This window comes from Ammospiza nelsoni, chromosome Z (genome assembly GCF_027579445.1).
Source record: "Ammospiza nelsoni isolate bAmmNel1 chromosome Z, bAmmNel1.pri, whole genome shotgun sequence".
Taxonomy (NCBI): Eukaryota; Metazoa; Chordata; class Aves; order Passeriformes; family Passerellidae; genus Ammospiza; species Ammospiza nelsoni.
In genome coordinates this window covers 72952325-72970081 of record NC_080669.1, presented here as the reverse complement: position 1 = coordinate 72970081, position 17757 = coordinate 72952325, and the positions used below count along the sequence as shown (strand labels likewise).

General features: G+C 54.5%; 2 protein-coding genes across 2 annotated transcripts; both read right to left on the bottom strand.

The window, feature by feature from the left end:
* Positions 1–341: 341 nt before the first annotated feature.
* LOC132086726 (serine/threonine-protein kinase PAK 3-like) lies at positions 342–7220 on the bottom strand. Its single transcript, XM_059492595.1, has 13 exons — positions 7142–7220; positions 6163–6200; positions 5598–5724; positions 5527–5538; positions 4493–4627; positions 3744–3807; positions 3062–3110; positions 2640–2752; positions 2264–2381; positions 1393–1492; positions 925–1121; positions 690–827; positions 342–443 (listed from the first exon to the last, which is right to left on the bottom strand). Exons 1-13 carry the CDS (start codon positions 7218–7220, stop codon positions 342–344), a joined length of 1272 nt encoding a protein of 423 aa, XP_059348578.1.
* Positions 7221–10463: 3243 nt separating this feature from the next.
* Positions 10464–17339, bottom strand: LOC132086729 (serine/threonine-protein kinase PAK 3-like). The gene is made up of 13 exons (XM_059492598.1): positions 17261–17339; positions 16282–16319; positions 15717–15843; positions 15646–15657; positions 14615–14749; positions 13866–13929; positions 13184–13232; positions 12762–12874; positions 12386–12503; positions 11515–11614; positions 11047–11243; positions 10812–10949; positions 10464–10565 (listed from the first exon to the last, which is right to left on the bottom strand). The coding sequence occupies exons 1-13, from the start codon at positions 17337–17339 to the stop codon at positions 10464–10466; spliced, it is 1272 nt and encodes a 423-aa protein (XP_059348581.1).
* Between the last annotated feature and the right edge of the window lie 418 nt (positions 17340–17757).

Genomic DNA, 17757 nt, shown 5'->3' with positions numbered 1-17757 from the left:
GTTCTATAGTTCTTAAAAGTTGATCCCTATAGTTCCTAATTTTTTTCAATTTTCATCTTTTGCAGAAAGAAAAACAACAGAGCTTTAAATTGAACCTAACAACATATCTAACCTAACCTAACCTAACCTCATCTAATCCAACCTAATGCTAACCTAACCCAACCTAACCTAACAGCTAACCTAACAGCTAACCTAACAGCTAAACTGAGCAAATATCTACACTATCATGTTTCCTAGCTACGGCACAGCTCCTCTTCAACCTCGGGGGATGGCTGAAGCTCTGCCTAAAGATGACACATCCCCTTTTCCCTCCTCTTGGCTGGCGGGGCATCAGGGCCTCCTCAGGCGCAGGTGTCTCCTCTCCAGTCTTCCTGCACTTGCTTGGCTGAGATGATCAGAGCAGCCAGGCTGGAGGCAGGATCGCCTGAGGTCACGAAGGGATGCTGCCCAGAGGAAAAAGAACAAAGAAAGGAACTCTTACTTTCCAGGATCACTTGAGCCTGCGGGCTCAAGCAGGATTCCCTGGCTACCAGCAAGACACACAAAGAGCACTGAGGGCAGCATGTCCCCCTGCGCCTTCCTGTCCTGGCAGCTTTCTGTGCCACGTGGCCCACACTCCTCCTCCTCCTCATCCCTTCATGCAGGTGTCCTCAGCTGCCAGGGCTTTTTGCCCCTTTGCTTTTTCTTACCTGTAGGAGCTCCTGGGCAGACCAGCGCCTGTCCTCATCTGCCTGCAGGCAGCAGCGGAGGAAGTCGCGCAGGAGAGCCGAGTGGTGCCTGGGGTTCTGCAGTTTTGGGGGCCCGTTCCTTTCTAGCAGTTCAAAAACCTACAGCACATGGATGCAAGAGGACACTCCACCTGCTCCTTTGCTAGCCACACACAGCTCTCTCCACACAGAGCCCTCTTGCTAAGCTGCACCTTACCCGGAGACGGGCTTCCCGCTGGTAAGGAGCTTCCCCTTCCACCATTTCCAGCCCCATGATCCCCAGGGACCAGATGTCCACTTTGGGGCCGTAGGCTTCTCCTCTCACCACCTCCGGTGCCATCCAGCTGGGAGTGCCGACGCTGGAGCTGCGCTTGCTGTGCTCAGGGCTGAGCTGAGCACAGAGGCCAAAGTCACCTGAGGACAAAAACAAAGCCTGTCAAAGCCAGCTACCACTGGCAAAGCAGCCAAAACCATTGCCCTGACCAGGCCATGCTGAATCTAACTGAAAAAGCAGCTGAGCTCTCCTTCCACGTGCCTGGAGCCAGGCAAATAAGGCATCGGCCGCTTCAAAAACACCCTGACGATTCACGCACTGGCCAAGCCGCGCTTCTGCCCCACTGGCCGTCACCAAAATGCAAGCACACGGCATATGCTGGACATGCTGCAGCCCAGCAGGGATACCCACCCAACTTGACGGATCCGTCCGTGCCCACCAGGACGTTGCAACTTTTGATGTCTCTGTGGATGACTTGGCGGGAATGAAGGAAATGCAGTCCTTGCAGGCACTGAGAGAGAAAAAGGAGGGAGGGAAAGTTAACCTGCAGGATCTGATTTCATCCCACCCGCAAGGAAAGAGCTCAAGGGGATTGGCGGCTTTCGCAGGGAATTGTGAGCGAGGGCAAAACATCACGCTGCTGTCACCATGAAGAGCTTGCTGCTTCAACACTCTTGGAAGTTTTTTCTAGATTTCCAAGCAAAGGCATCTGGGCTCCCAAAACTTCCACCGGCCTTGGGTAGGAAGCGCGCCACCTTTGGCTGGGAGGCGGCACGGCAAAGAATTTTGGGGAAGCCTAGTGGCAGCAGAAGAGGAAGCTGCTGGTGACAGCAGCACCTTCGAGCTGTTCCACAATGCATCGCCATGCAGGCTGCAATGGTAGCCTTTGAAGCTGAGGACAGCTCTTTGCCCTTAGCTTGAAATTCTGCCACCCGCATGCTGCCTTCCAGTGGCAAGCAATGTAGGACAGACAGACAGGCTCCAGGCAAACATTCCCAGGCAAAGCTGAGAAGAGGAAGAAAGAGAAATTGAGCCAGTGAGCGAGCACCAAGGCCAGAGGACAGACAGGATGGAAGAGTGCAAGAACAGAGCCTGAGGAGTGCGAGGGCACCGGCAGGCAGTACACTTCCCATGCTCTTTCTTCTCCTGTGTGGCGTGACAGCAGCAGCAGCAGCAGCAGCAGCAAAAGAAAGGTGAGAGCAAGAAATCTCGGCTCTCCTTAAGCTCCAGCTGACAAGCAGCATCCGGGCAGTCTTGGGCAAGCACAAGCGGGATCCCTCACCTCCCGACAGACAGCGCCTATCTGTCCTTCCTCCAGGTACACTGCCCTCAGCACATCAAACAAGGTGCCGCCGTCCATGAACTCCATGGCCAGCCAGAGCTCCGCATCCACCAGGTAGCTGAAAGAAGAAAACCACGGCATGGAGCAACAGAATGGGCATAGCCTCAGTCACCCCAGGGCCTGAGACAGGTTTTTGCAGCTGCTCTCCAAGCTACGGGTGCCACAAGAGACTGTTGAACACCAGCTCCACCTCCTCCCACGCTCTGGAGACATGCAGAGAAATCATCCCCAGCTCTGTTCTCTGCCAGCGACCAAAGGGCATCGTCTCTTTGCGCTTGCACCAGCTAAAGCTACATTGACACCAGAATATGCCAACCTGTCTAAGTAGGTAACGATATTGGGACTCCTGTTGTCCCTCATGGCCAGGATTTCATTGGCAGCCAGCTCCTCGGACATCTCCTCCTCGAGTGACATGATCTTGATTGCCACCTGCAATGACATTGGCCACCGGTACCTTGAGAAGACGCACCCCGCTCGAGATCACAAGGAGCACGGAGCGAGTGCTGGTGCAATGAGGCAGCACGCTGGGCCAAAGTGCCTTGTCACTAGACAGCAGAGCTTAGCAGAAGCACCAAAAGCCATCCCAAATGCATTCTGCCCCCTGAGCCTAGACTGTATTTCAGAGGAACAGCCCCTGCTGCAGACATGGAGCTGCCACCCAAACCTCCAAGCACAGCTCACAGCAGCGGGCAAAGCGCTCCAGAGCTGCAAAATGGCGTGGGGCTCTTGGCACTTTACCTGTTGTCCGCTGCTGGTGTCAAGGGCTTTATAAACAGCTCCAAACCCTCTAGAAAGACAAAAGCAGCAGAAAGAGACCTTTATCCCTCTGGCAGTGAAAGCAAGCCCAGGCAGCAGATCTCCCCAGGCTGCCTGGACGCCTTCCTTAGAAAAAATGCCTGGCTGCAGCATCTCTTCGGCCAACAGCATGTTAGCCCGTGAGCCCTCTGCCATGCGGGGCAGGCTGTCCAAGGGAACACTAAGGTGCAGCATGAAGACCAAGGGCCGCTGGAAATCTCCAAGGCGCACACCCTGCCAGGTCATTTCAGAACCTAAGGGGAACTCTCTCCTTGTGCGGGTGTGCATGCATGTGTGTGTCAAAAAAGGGAGAACAATTTGAGTCAGAAGACTGTCCTTGACAATCTGACCTTTCTTGGATGGCAAGGTGCTCTTTCAGGCCACAAAGCTGCAGGGCCAGGGCTTCTCCCAGCTCCTGCTCCTCACTGCTGCAAGCAAGACACTGCCAGCATCAACTTGTCTTTGATGAGGCCTTTGCATTGCTCTGACCGAGCAGTCCAGGCAGGCGACACGAGGTCAAGCCGGAGCCTGACCATGATTGGAGCTTGCCTGACTTCACGCTTGATATTGCACCAGCCAAAGACCTGGCCCACACTTTTGTAAAATGAGCTGACGTCACGCTTACCCTCGCCCGAGTTCCTCAAATGCCGTGTATTTGCCCGTTGGCCGGCCCGGACTCACGATGCTCCCTGAAAGACAAAAGCAGTGCAGGGCGCTCACTCGCACACAGAGACGCCGCTGCCCAGAGCATCCCAAAGGCAGCCCCACTGCCCGCAGCTCTGGGCCCTTTGCGGTCCCGCGGCTTCCAGCTGCTGAGACCAGCAAGTGGGAGGGCCATCTTCTCCACCTTTCATCAGGTGGCCTTTCCAAGAAGGCCTTGATTTCTTTCAAGAGCAGCATCTCACGCGATAAGCCAAAATGATGAGCCCTTAAGAAGGGGGCCCTAAGAGGTAAGCAAGGGCCTTTGCTGCCTCCACAGTCACACCCACCATCACTGGCAGGTCCACTGCCAGGGGCACAAAGTGTCTGCGCCGGAGGAGGAGTAAGAACCAGAGCCAGAAAACACCTGGGGCCAGACAGCTCCCTGGGCAATAGTCACTTGCTACGTGCCAGCCTTCTGCTCAAGCAGAAACAATCTCTGCTTTTGTCTTTGGCCCAGAAGGCAGCCCAGGCAGGGCCAAGCCAGGCCCAGCCGCCCTCACAGGCAGCAGGGACTCCCTGAGCGCTGCCGCGCTTCCTCAGAGCAGTACAACACCTTCTGCAGAGAGGCCTAAGTGCCTCTGAGACTGAGGGCCAGCATCTGGCGCAGCCTACACCCAGACACTCGCACAAGACCCTGCTCTGGCAGACAAGAAATGCACCAGACGGACGTACTCAGTGTCTTCAGGCCCTGCTCCTCCCTCATCTCGGGCTGCTGGGCTGCGCTGCTGCAGGAAGTGCCGGCAGCGGGGCTTGAGCTGGCTGCTGCAGGCCATGCTGGTCCGGCGGCACCAGGTTGAATGGCAGAGCCTGTCTTGCGCTGGGACAAGAAAGGATTGCCCGTCAGAAGGGTGGCTGGCACTCATGCCCCCCCCTAAGCGCACAGCAAAAGCAAGGCCTTGGGAAGGTGCTGCCAGCCACGGCCAGGCCTCTCCAGCTGGAGCAGTTCCCATGTCCCCTTCTCAAAGGCACCTTCGGGAGAAGCCCAAAGGCTACTTGGATCCAGCCCCTCCCGACCACCTCCATGCTCCACGTGTTCAGCTTTTCTGCAAGACACTGGCAACAAGGTATCGATGGGGCTGCCAAATCCACAAAGAGATCAGAGCAGGGCCCCAGAGCCTCGCTGCTTTCCTCCTCCTGTCTTTTCCTGGGCCGGAATGAAATCAGCCCGGAGTTGGCAGGCAACAGTCTGCTCAGAAGCCCGCAGCGTGTCCCTTCTCTGATCTGTTTCACGGATTTCCCTTCTCTATGGCAGCCTTTAGAGAGCGGCCCTTGGGAGCCGCCTTCCAGCCCTGCCCAGACCCACCCGCCCTTTTACAATGCAGGGCTGCCGAGGATTCTCCTCTCCAAACTCTGCTCTGACCGGCTGGAAGTGAAGCACAGCCTGAAGCTAATTAGTCCACGGAGACAGCAGGTCCCTTCCAGGGGCCAGTGTCTGCCAGGTACCCTGCAAGGCTGTCAACTGCGTATTTGGGCCGCGCTGTCCGCTGACCACAGGCAGCCTGCACTGACAACGGGCACAAGGGGCTGACTCCTGCACTGAGAGTCACTCAATGCTGCCTCCTGTCTGATCCCAAGAGACACTCTGGCGCCCTCTCAGCATCCCAGCTTCAATGTCAAACTTCAGAACCCATTGGCCAGGGCTCCCCAGCTTGCCTGAAGCCGCACTACGTCACAGCAGGCACACGGCTGCCAGCATCTTCAGCCACGAGCAACAAGGGCTGCTCCAAAACGGGTAGCCTGGCCGTGCGCCAAAGGCAGTGCCAAGCTCAGCTGTCACTTACTGGCTCTGCAAGTTCAGGCTGTGAAGGGACAGCGGCTGAAGGCTTCATCTTCCTTTGCTCCTCTTCATCCTCTTCCTCAATGACAGAGGCAGCCAGAGGAGCTGCTGACCCTGCTGTTGTGCCCTGCAGGCAGACAGAAGTGAGAGAGATGGGCAAAAGCCAGTGCCTTAGGAGCTGCTTTCTATTGAGCTGGGAAAGCACCCAGAAGAAGGGCAAATCATAGACTTTGATACAAGTGGGCCTCTGAGTCACGCAAAGCCGAGGAAGCTGGCTGAACGAGCTGCTACTCCATCTTGCTGTGCATTTGAGCTTCCCTGCTGCCTAGAAGCAGCAAGATGCCTTGGAGCTGTCCCTTTTGCCTTTCATCTCTTGAAAGGCTTTTCACTGGAAAATCAGCAAACAGCCAGTGCTCCCTTTGCTACTGCTGATGCCACCGGGCAGCTGGCCTTTCCTTCAGCCTCCCACGCCGGCACTCCACACTCGGCTGCAACAGGCCAAGCTGGCAGAATTGCTGCACAATTCTCACACGCCAGCAACGTCTCAGCTTCCTTTGCCACTCACCAAAGGACAGGCTTGTCTCCATCCGCGTGTCAGGTGACCTGCAGCCAGCAAGGCAAAAGGAACCAGAGGCCCTTAGAAAAGTGCCTGTGCTGGCCACTCCCACAGCACAAGGCAGTCCCAACACAGAGCATTTCCCTTTCCCAACATGCCTCCAGGAGCAACAGCTCTTTCCCACAGCAAGCAAGAGAACAAGAAGGACGCTAGAGGAGCCTCTGGCTACATTTGGGCCTCTTTTGCCAAGAGAGAAATAGGAAGACGGTGCTGGAAATGCCCGCTGCTCTTCAAAACTTTGAGCTTCTCTTGTGCCTAACAGCTCAAGCTACATTTCCCGCTTCCCTTTCCTGCATTTTCCATATACATTCTTTTAAATTGCACGCCCTAATTCCCATCCCTTGGCTGAAGATGATAGCCCAGCAAAGCTTCCACAAAGGGTCCCTTCCCTGTGGCAGCTCCCTGCTGAAGCAGCCCAGGAACAGCTGCTGGGCTCAGCAGCAAACCCTCCCTGCACTGGAGTTTGTGCTGCATGGCCAAGGCAATCGCAGTCTTGGCACAGCATCAAAGGCTCAAGTCATGCAGCCAAGGCCTCTAAGGGGTAGAATATGGAGCAAAAGGTGCTTTCCTTCACTCCTGGAGAGAACCACTGAGTTGGTAGAAATACTTCTGAGGATCTGCCCTCAGAGTCTGCAATTTGCAGCTTGTCTTGCTTGAAGCAGCAAGCTGAGGAAATGACAGACTCCGCTGCCGCGCACTCTCCCGGGGAGGGAAGGCAACCGCTGCAGGTTGCATGGCAAATAGTCTGCACGCGCTACCCAGTACAGATGCCCCCTTTGTAGCTGATGCTGCTGGCAGGACATTGACCAAAGCGGTGGCACCTTCACGGCCATTCTGTTCCCAAAGAAACTGGGCCACTGCTGCGGCATAAAGAGCAGAGCCAAGCAAAAGTCGGGCAATGCCAGCCCCAGGAGAAACCTTTACTTACGAGTCAGCTGGGTCAGGTAGTAGCCAGAATAGACAACAGAAAAGATGGTGCAAACGGCGGCACAGACTTGCCCAATCATTTTGGCAGTGCTGTGCGCGTTTGCACGCTGAGTGCCAGCCAAGGGAAAGCCAAGACTCCTCTCGGGGTGCAGGCCGTCTGCTGAGAGCTCCTTGAGCACAAGGATCCTCCTGCAGGGAGCCAGCGGAAGAGCTGCTCTGGACGACCAGGCCTGGCGCGCACCGGGACAACGCTGTGCTGACAGCACTGTGACGTGGCACCTCTGGCTTGACCTCACAATGGCAGCTGCTCTGTGGCTTTCTTGTGCCCAGCAAGACAACCTTGTGTACAGCTGATGCAAAAGAAAAGCCTGGGAAATTCTCCTCACTCACAAAGGCAGTGCTCAAGGCATGCCAGGGGAACTCAGAAAATGCGCCAATCCAAGCGGCATCCAAGCAATGCAAGCAAACATGACTCTTGGTCCCAAAAGCTTTGACTGAAAGCAAGTCTGCTTCTTCTAGGTGGCATCCTAGCTGGTTTGGAAAAGCCTAACTTCTTCAGTGACATTTAGATGGCAAACGAAGCAAAGATAATAAATTTCCAGGACTATTGTAGGCTGCAGTTGCTCCTTGAGCACACGGGTGCATGCTGACCTATGGAGGGGCTTGACAGCTGGCCTGCAAGCAAAGCCGAGTTCATGGAAGAAATAGCAGTTGATGGTTTTTGAGTGTATCCATAGCAAGGAAGAAGACAAGGCCGTCAGCATGGAAACCCATTAGAAGAGATTCAGGAAAAGTTGCGTATGCTAGACTAGGTGCTGAAGTAGATGTGCATACGTGCCTTATAAATTTCTGTAAAACTTTTGCCAGTTGTATTGACGTTAATTGCTTTGCACCAATGGATAGAAGAAGTTATTGTGATGTAGTTAGTGACTTGAGATCACGCTTTGTTAAGAGTGTATAAGCTGGAGAACATGCAGAATAAAACAAACAAACCTTTTTCTTCTTGGACCCTTGATCACGTGTGTATGCCACGTCCGGCCTAACGGTGACGCTTGCCCCATCTCTGGGTCAAGAAACAAATCTTGTCTGACTGGTAACTTTTCAACAAGCTGAGAAAGAAATTAGTAGCTGGACATGCAGATTTCTGAAGAGAGGAAAGAAAAGTGTTGACAAGAACAAACCTAAGTTTTAAATGCCTGAAGCACTCAAAAATAACATGTTTTGGGATAGTGTACCATATGTTAGACAGAGTTAAAACAAACCACAACTCATTAGTATCTGGACTTCATTGCCCACTCTGCTTAGAGATGTTGCTTGAAGGCACTTGGTGTCAAGGATCCAGTTCCTGTAGATCACTGTCGACGTAGATCAAAATCCTCCCAACAAATCAGTGTCAAAACCAGCAAGAGTGAGACTTTTGTCCTTGGCAGTAGCTTCCAGGTGCTCCTGGAAGTCACCAGGCCTTGACACAAAGATGTGTATTCAACGGAGGGAGAGAAGCATCATGCTTAGCTCTAAATGTGACCTTTGCTAGCAGATCCTACTAGCAGGCAATAAATTACATTTGTTCTGCACTTAGCCAGAGCCAAGATTGGAATCAAAGTCTAGATCACAGGAGAAGATCACACGAGCCTCAGCTTTTCCAGAAGAGGAAAAATACAAAGGATAGTAAATTTGCGTTGGGTTTACAGGCTATTTTTGCAGATCAATAGACAAGGGATGAAGCTTAAAAGATGAGAGCAAAGGAAAATCAACAGATATTCTGAAAGTGAGTGAAGAGTAAGGGGACCTCAAATTAACTGAAAAGCTGCACAGAAAGCTTCTCTACTTTGTGCACTTGCCTCAAGTTTTCAATGGCAAAATCTAGGAGTACTTCAAACTTATTTTTATTAATTCTAGAAGAAAGACAATCAAAACGGTGTACTTCTGCTTACAGTATCAAGTAAAGCACAGGAAGCCATTAGAGTAAGAAAACTTGTGTTCAGACGGCTGAGGCAGCCTTAGGGGTAGGAGGAATGGGGAGGCGTGGAAATCAGGCCTGTGGGCAACATTCAAGGAGCATCCAGTCCCTGAGCAGTCCTTCACAGTGGGTATGCCAGCAGATGGAGGCGAAATGGAGCCACAGCTGGGTGGGAAAAGGGCCGGGGTGGGGAGCCATGCTCAGCAGGGGCTCCTGCATCAAATTGCTCAATGACAGGTGTGCTATGCTGTGTGCATGTTTCCAACACCTGGCAACAGCAGGCTGGCCCAGAGGTGGGAAAAGGCCAAGGAGGCAGCAGAGTGGGAATGGGGCTCTGCAGGAGGCCCTGGTGGTTGCACACCCCTGTAGGGGATGAGGCTGGCCCAGAGGGTCCCTGGGGGTCTGGGGTGAAAAGCGGGGAAAAGAGAAGCAGGGAGGAAATGCCAGATGCTGCCGCTGTGAGAATGCCATTCCATCCCACAGGTGACATAGTGAGAGGAGGGTGGCAACAAAATGGTGATTGCTGCTGATCAGCCTGACATCTGCTCAAGACAAGAGGCCCAGAAAGGACTGCACATCTGCCTCCTAGTGCTGTCCTGAATGGCAGCTCATTACCTGGTGTTCATTACCTGTAGGTCTCTCAGCTTCCCACAGGCATGCCACACTTCAGGTAAGCAAAGCTGCTTACCTCACTATGTTCTTTGGGCCTCTGAAAGGGACTGTCCACTTAGCTACAGCCTGGCAAGGAAGGGAGTCTTACAACACTCTGGATATTTTCGACTTTTATTGACACTCGGGCTGAAACAAAGTATCCCCTCGCTGCTTCTTCATCTTCATCATTCTGTCCTGCAGGTGGCCTGCTCAGGCTGACAGCTTGGAGCGCCTGCAGGCTCCAGTTCTGCTGCAGCCCAGCTTTTCCTCTCACTGCTTAATTCTTATTATGACAATTCTTTCATTTCTACTTCAAAGCTTCCCTAAATTAACAACACTCTATCCTAAGCTAAACAATCCTCTACTATCCAAGCTGTCTACGTTCTATAGTTCTTAAAAGTTGATCCCTATAGTTCCTAATTTTTTTCAATTTTCATCTTTTGCAGAAAGAAAAACAACAGAGCTTTAAATTGAACCTAACAACATATCTAACCTAACCTAACCTAACCTCATCTAATCCAACCTAATGCTAACCTAACCTAACAGCTAACCTAACAGCTAACCTAACAGCTAAACTGAGCAAATATCTACACTATCATGTTTCCTAGCTACGGCACAGCTCCTCTTCAACCTCGGGGGATGGCTGAAGCTCTGCCTAAAGATGACACATCCCCTTTTCCCTCCTCTTGGCTGGCGGGGCATCAGGGCCTCCTCAGGCGCAGGTGTCTCCTCTCCAGTCTTCCTGCACTTGCTTGGCTGAGATGATCAGAGCAGCCAGGCTGGAGGCAGGATCGCCTGAGGTCACGAAGGGATGCTGCCCAGAGGAAAAAGAACAAAGAAAGGAACTCTTACTTTCCAGGATCACTTGAGCCTGCGGGCTCAAGCAGGATTCCCTGGCTACCAGCAAGACACACAAAGAGCACTGAGGGCAGCATGTCCCCCTGCGCCTTCCTGTCCTGGCAGCTTTCTGTGCCACGTGGCCCACACTCCTCCTCCTCCTCATCCCTTCATGCAGGTGTCCTCAGCTGCCAGGGCTTTTTGCCCCTTTGCTTTTTCTTACCTGTAGGAGCTCCTGGGCAGACCAGCGCCTGTCCTCATCTGCCTGCAGGCAGCAGCGGAGGAAGTCGCGCAGGAGAGCCGAGTGGTGCCTGGGGTTCTGCAGTTTTGGGGGCCCGTTCCTTTCTAGCAGTTCAAAAACCTACAGCACATGGATGCAAGAGGACACTCCACCTGCTCCTTTGCTAGCCACACACAGCTCTCTCCACACAGAGCCCTCTTGCTAAGCTGCACCTTACCCGGAGACGGGCTTCCCGCTGGTAAGGAGCTTCCCCTTCCACCATTTCCAGCCCCATGATCCCCAGGGACCAGATGTCCACTTTGGGGCCGTAGGCTTCTCCTCTCACCACCTCCGGTGCCATCCAGCTGGGAGTGCCGACGCTGGAGCTGCGCTTGCTGTGCTCAGGGCTGAGCTGAGCACAGAGGCCAAAGTCACCTGAGGACAAAAACAAAGCCTGTCAAAGCCAGCTACCACTGGCAAAGCAGCCAAAACCATTGCCCTGACCAGGCCATGCTGAATCTAACTGAAAAAGCAGCTGAGCTCTCCTTCCACGTGCCTGGAGCCAGGCAAATAAGGCATCGGCCGCTTCAAAAACACCCTGACGATTCACGCACTGGCCAAGCCGCGCTTCTGCCCCAGTGGCCGTCACCAAAATGCAAGCACACGGCATATGCTGGACATGCTGCAGCCCAGCAGGGATACCCACCCAACTTGACGGATCCGTCCGTGCCCACCAGGACGTTGCAACTTTTGATGTCTCTGTGGATGACTTGGCGGGAATGAAGGAAATGCAGTCCTTGCAGGCACTGAGAGAGAAAAAGGAGGGAGGGAAAGTTAACCTGCAGGATCTGATTTCATCCCACCCGCAAGGAAAGAGCTCAAGGGGATTGGCGGCTTTCGCAGGGAATTGTGAGCGAGGGCAAAACATCACGCTGCTGTCACCATGAAGAGCTTGCTGCTTCAACACTCTTGGAAGTTTTTTCTAGATTTCCAAGCAAAGGCATCTGGGCTCCCAAAACTTCCACCGGCCTTGGGTAGGAAGCGCGCCACCTTTGGCTGGGAGGCGGCACGGCAAAGAATTTTGGGGAAGCCTAGTGGCAGCAGAAGAGGAAGCTGCTGGTGACAGCAGCACCTTCGAGCTGTTCCACAATGCATCGCCATGCAGGCTGCAATGGTAGCCTTTGAAGCTGAGGACAGCTCTTTGCCCTTAGCTTGAAATTCTGCCACCCGCATGCTGCCTTCCAGTGGCAAGCAATGTAGGACAGACAGACAGGCTCCAGGCAAACATTCCCAGGCAAAGCTGAGAAGAGGAAGAAAGAGAAATTGAGCCAGTGAGCGAGCACCAAGGCCAGAGGACAGACAGGATGGAAGAGTGCAAGAACAGAGCCTGAGGAGTGCGAGGGCACCGGCAGGCAGTACATTTCCCATGCTCTTTCTTCTCCTGTGTGGCGTGACAGCAGCAGCAGCAGCAGCAGCAGCAAAAGAAAGGTGAGAGCAAGAAATCTCGGCTCTCCTTAAGCTCCAGCTGACAAGCAGCATCCGGGCAGTCTTGGGCAAGCACAAGCGGGATCCCTCACCTCCCGACAGACAGCGCCTATCTGTCCTTCCTCCAGGTACACTGCCCTCAGCACATCAAACAAGGTGCCGCCGTCCATGAACTCCATGGCCAGCCAGAGCTCCGCATCCACCAGGTAGCTGAAAGAAGAAAACCACGGCATGGAGCAACAGAATGGGCATAGCCTCAGTCACCCCAGGGCCTGAGACAGGTTTTTGCAGCTGCTCTCCAAGCTACGGGTGCCACAAGAGACTGTTGAACACCAGCTCCACCTCCTCCCACGCTCTGGAGACATGCAGAGAAATCATCCCCAGCTCTGTTCTCTGCCAGCGACCAAAGGGCATCGTCTCTTTGCGCTTGCACCAGCTAAAGCTACATTGACACCAGAATATGCCAACCTGTCTAAGTAGGTAACGATATTGGGACTCCTGTTGTCCCTCATGGCCAGGATTTCATTGGCAGCCAGCTCCTCGGACATCTCCTCCTCGAGTGACATGATCTTGATTGCCACCTGCAATGACATTGGCCACCGGTACCTTGAGAAGACGCACCCCGCTCGAGATCACAAGGAGCACGGAGCGAGTGCTGGTGCAATGAGGCAGCACGCTGGGCCAAAGTGCCTTGTCACTAGACAGCAGAGCTTAGCAGAAGCACCAAAAGCCATCCCAAATGCATTCTGCCCCCTGAGCCTAGACTGTATTTCAGAGGAACAGCCCCTGCTGCAGACATGGAGCTGCCACCCAAACCTCCAAGCACAGCTCACAGCAGCGGGCAAAGCGCTCCAGAGCTGCAAAATGGCGTGGGGCTCTTGGCACTTTACCTGTTGTCCGCTGCTGGTGTCAAGGGCTTTATAAACAGCTCCAAACCCTCTAGAAAGACAAAAGCAGCAGAAAGAGACCTTTATCCCTCTGGCAGTGAAAGCAAGCCCAGGCAGCAGATCTCCCCAGGCTGCCTGGACGCCTTCCTTAGAAAAAATGCCTGGCTGCAGCATCTCTTCGGCCAACAGCATGTTAGCCCGTGAGCCCTCTGCCATGCGGGGCAGGCTGTCCAAGGGAACACTAAGGTGCAGCATGAAGACCAAGGGCCGCTGGAAATCTCCAAGGCGCACACCCTGCCAGGTCATTTCAGAACCTAAGGGGAACTCTCTCCTTGTGCGGGTGTGCATGCATGTGTGTGTCAAAAAAGGGAGAACAATTTGAGTCAGAAGACTGTCCTTGACAATCTGACCTTTCTTGGATGGCAAGGTGCTCTTTCAGGCCACAAAGCTGCAGGGCCAGGGCTTCTCCCAGCTCCTGCTCCTCACTGCTGCAAGCAAGACACTGCCAGCATCAACTTGTCTTTGATGAGGCCTTTGCATTGCTCTGACCGAGCAGTCCAGGCAGGCGACACGAGGTCAAGCCGGAGCCTGACCATGATTGGAGCTTGCCTGACTTCACGCTTGATATTGCACCAGCCAAAGACCTGGCCCACACTTTTGTAAAATGAGCTGACGTCACGCTTACCCTCGCCCGAGTTCCTCAAATGCCGTGTATTTGCCCGTTGGCCGGCCCGGACTCACGATGCTCCCTGAAAGACAAAAGCAGTGCAGGGCGCTCACTCGCACACAGAGACGCCGCTGCCCAGAGCGTCCCAAAGGCAGCCCCACTGCCCGCAGCTCTGGGCCCTTTGCAGTCCCGCGGCTTCCAGCTGCTGAGACCAGCAAGTGGGAGGGCCATCTTCTCCACCTTTCATCAGGTGGCCTTTCCAAGAAGGCCTTGATTTCTTTCAAGAGCAGCATCTCACGCGATAAGCCAAAATGATGAGCCCTTAAGAAGGGGGCCCTAAGAGGTAAGCAAGGGCCTTTGCTGCCTCCGCAGTCACACCCACCATCACTGGCAGGTCCACTGCCAGGGGCACAAAGTGTCTGGGCCGGAGGAGGAGTAAGAACCAGAGCCAGAAAACACCTGGGGCCAGACAGCTCCCTGGGCAATAGTCACTTGCTACGTGCCAGCCTTCTGCTCAAGCAGAAACAATCTCTGCTTTTGTCTTTGGCCCAGAAGGCAGCCCAGGCAGGGCCAAGCCAGGCCCAGCCGCCCTCACAGGCAGCAGGGACTCCCTGAGCGCTGCCGCGCTTCCTCAGAGCAGTACAACACCTTCTGCAGAGAGGCCTAAGTGCCTCTGAGACTGAGGGCCAGCATCTGGCGCAGCCTACACCCAGACACTCGCACAAGACCCTGCTCTGGCAGACAAGAAATGCACCAGACGGACGTACTCAGTGTCTTCAGGCCCTGCTCCTCCCTCATCTCGGGCTGCTGGGCTGCGCTGCTGCAGGAAGTGCCGGCAGCGGGGCTTGAGCTGGCTGCTGCAGGCCATGCTGGTCCGGCGGCACCAGGTTGAATGGCAGAGCCTGTCTTGCGCTGGGACAAGAAAGGATTGCCCGTCAGAAGGGTGGCTGGCACTCATGCCCCCCCCTAAGCGCACAGCAAAAGCAAGGCCTTGGGAAGGTGCTGCCAGCCACGGCCAGGCCTCTCCAGCTGGAGCAGTTCCCATGTCCCCTTCTCAAAGGCACCTTCGGGAGAAGCCCAAAGGCTACTTGGATCCAGCCCCTCCCGACCACCTCCACGCTCCACGTGTTCAGCTTTTCTGCAAGACACTGGCAACAAGGTATCGATGGGGCTGCCAAATCCACAAAGAGATCAGAGCAGGGCCCCAGAGCCTCGCTGCTTTCCTCCTCCTGTCTTTTCCTGGGCCGGAATGAAATCAGCCCGGAGTTGGCAGGCAACAGTCTGCTCAGAAGCCCGCAGCGTGTCCCTTCTATCTGTTTCACGGATTTCCCCTCTCTATGGCAGCCTTTAGAGAGCGGCCCTTGGGAGCCGCCTTCCAGCCCTGCCCAGACCCACCCGCCCTTTTACAATGCAGGGCTGCCGAGGATTCTCCTCTCCAAACTCGGCTCTGACCGGCTGGAAGTGAAGCACAGCCTGAAGCTAATTAGTCCACGGAGACAGCAGGTCCCTTCCAGGGGCCAGTGTCTGCCAGGTACCCTGCAAGGCTGTCAACTGCGTATTTGGGCCGCGCTGTCCGCTGACCACAGGCAGCCTGCACTGACAACGGGCACAAGGGGCTGACTCCTGCACTGAGAGTCACTCAATGCTGCCTCCTGTCTGATCCCAAGAGACACTCTGGCGCCCTCTCAGCATCCCAGCTTCAATGTCAAACTTCAGAACCCATTGGCCAGGGCTCCCCAGCTTGCCTGAAGCCGCACTACGTCACAGCAGGCACACGGCTGCCAGCATCTTCAGCCACGAGCAACAAGGGCTGCTCCAAAACGGGTAGCCTGGCCGTGCGCCAAAGGCAGTGCCCAGCTCAGCTGTCACTTACTGGCTCTGCAAGTTCAGGCTGTGAAGGGACAGCGGCTGAAGGCTTCATCTTCCTTTGCTCCTCTTCATCCTCTTCCTCAATGACAGAGGCAGCCAGAGGAGCTGCTGACCCTGCTGTTGTGCCCTGCAGGCAGACAGAAGTGAGAGAGATGGGCAAAAGCCAGTGCCTTAGGAGCTGCTTTCTATTGAGCTGGGAAAGCACCCAGAAGAAGGGCAAATCATAGACTTTGATACAAGTGGGCCTCTGAGTCACGCAAAGCCGAGGAAGCTGGCTGAACGAGCTGCTACTCCATCTTGCTGTGCATTTGAGCTTCCCTGCTGCCTAGAAGCAGCAAGATGCCTTGGAGCTGTCCCTTTTGCCTTTCATCTCTTGAAAGGCTTTTCACTGGAAAATCAGCAAACAGCCAGTGCTCCCTTTGCTACTGCTGATGCCACCGGGCAGCTGGCCTTTCCTTCAGCCTCCCACGCCGGCACTCCACACTCGGCTGCAACAGGCCAAGCTGGCAGAATTGCTGCACAATTCTCACACGCCAGCAACGTCTCAGCTTCCTTTGCCACTCACCAAAGGACAGGCTTGTCTCCATCCGCGTGTCAGGTGACCTGCAGCCAGCAAGGCAAAAGGAACCAGAGGCCCTTAGAAAAGTGCCTGTGCTGGCCACTCCCACAGCACAAGGCAGTCCCAACACAGAGCATTTCCCTTTCCCAACATGCCTCCAGGAGCAACAGCTCTTTCCCACAGCAAGCAAGAGAACAAGAAGGACGCTAGAGGAGCCTCTGGCTACATTTGGGCCTCTTTTGCCAAGAGAGAAATAGGAAGACGGTGCTGGAAATGCCCGCTGCTCTTCAAAACTTTGAGCTTCTCTTGTGCCTAACAGCTCAAGCTACATTTCCCGCTTCCCTTTCCTGCATTTTCCATATACATTCTTTTAAATTGCACGCCCTAATTCCCATCCCTTGGCTGAAGATGATAGCCCAGCAAAGCTTCCACAAAGGGTCCCTTCCCTGTGGCAGCTCCCTGCTGAAGCAGCCCAGGAACAGCTGCTGGGCTCAGCAGCAAACCCTCCCTGCACTGGAGTTTGTGCTGCATGGCCAAGGCAATCGCAGTCTTGGCACAGCATCAAAGGCTCAAGTCATGCAGCCAAGGCCTCTAAGGGGTAGAATATGGAGCAAAAGGTGCTTTCCTTCACTCCTGGAGAGAACCACTGAGTTGGTAGAAATACTTCTGAGGATCTGCCCTCAGAGTCTGCAATTTGCAGCTTGTCTTGCTTGAAGCAGCAAGCTGAGGAAATGACAGACTCCGCTGCCGCGCACTCTCCCGGGGAGGGAAGGCAACCGCTGCAGGTTGCATGGCAAATAGTCTGCACGCGCTACCCAGTACAGATGCCCCCTTTGTAGCTGATGCTGCTGGCAGGACATTGACCAAAGCGGTGGCACCTTCACGGCCATTCTGTTCCCAAAGAAACTGGGCCACTGCTGCGGCATAAAGAGCAGAGCCAAGCAAAAGTCGGGCAATGCCAGCCCCAGGAGAAACCTTTACTTACGAGTCAGCTGGGTCAGGTAGTAGCCAGAATAGACAACAGAAAAGATGGTGCAAACGGCGGCACAGACTTGCCCAATCATTTTGGCAGTGCTGTGCGCGTTTGCACGCTGAGTGCCAGCCAAGGGAAAGCCAAGACTCCTCTCGGGGTGCAGGCCGTCTGCTGAGAGCTCCTTGAGCACAAGGATCCTCCTGCAGGGAGCCAGCGGAAGAGCTGCTCTGGACGACCAGGCCTGGCGCGCACCGGGACAACGCTGTGCTGACAGCACTGTGACGTGGCACCTCTGGCTTGACCTCACAATGGCAGCTGCTCTGTGGCTTTCTTGTGCCCAGCAAGACAACCTTGTGTACAGCTGATGCAAAAGAAAAGCCTGGGAAATTCTCCTCACTCACAAAGGCAGTGCTCAAGGCATGCCAGGGGAACTCAGAAAATGCGCCAATCCAAGCGGCATCCAAGCAATGCAAGCAAACATGACTCTTGGTCCCAAAAGCTTTGACTGA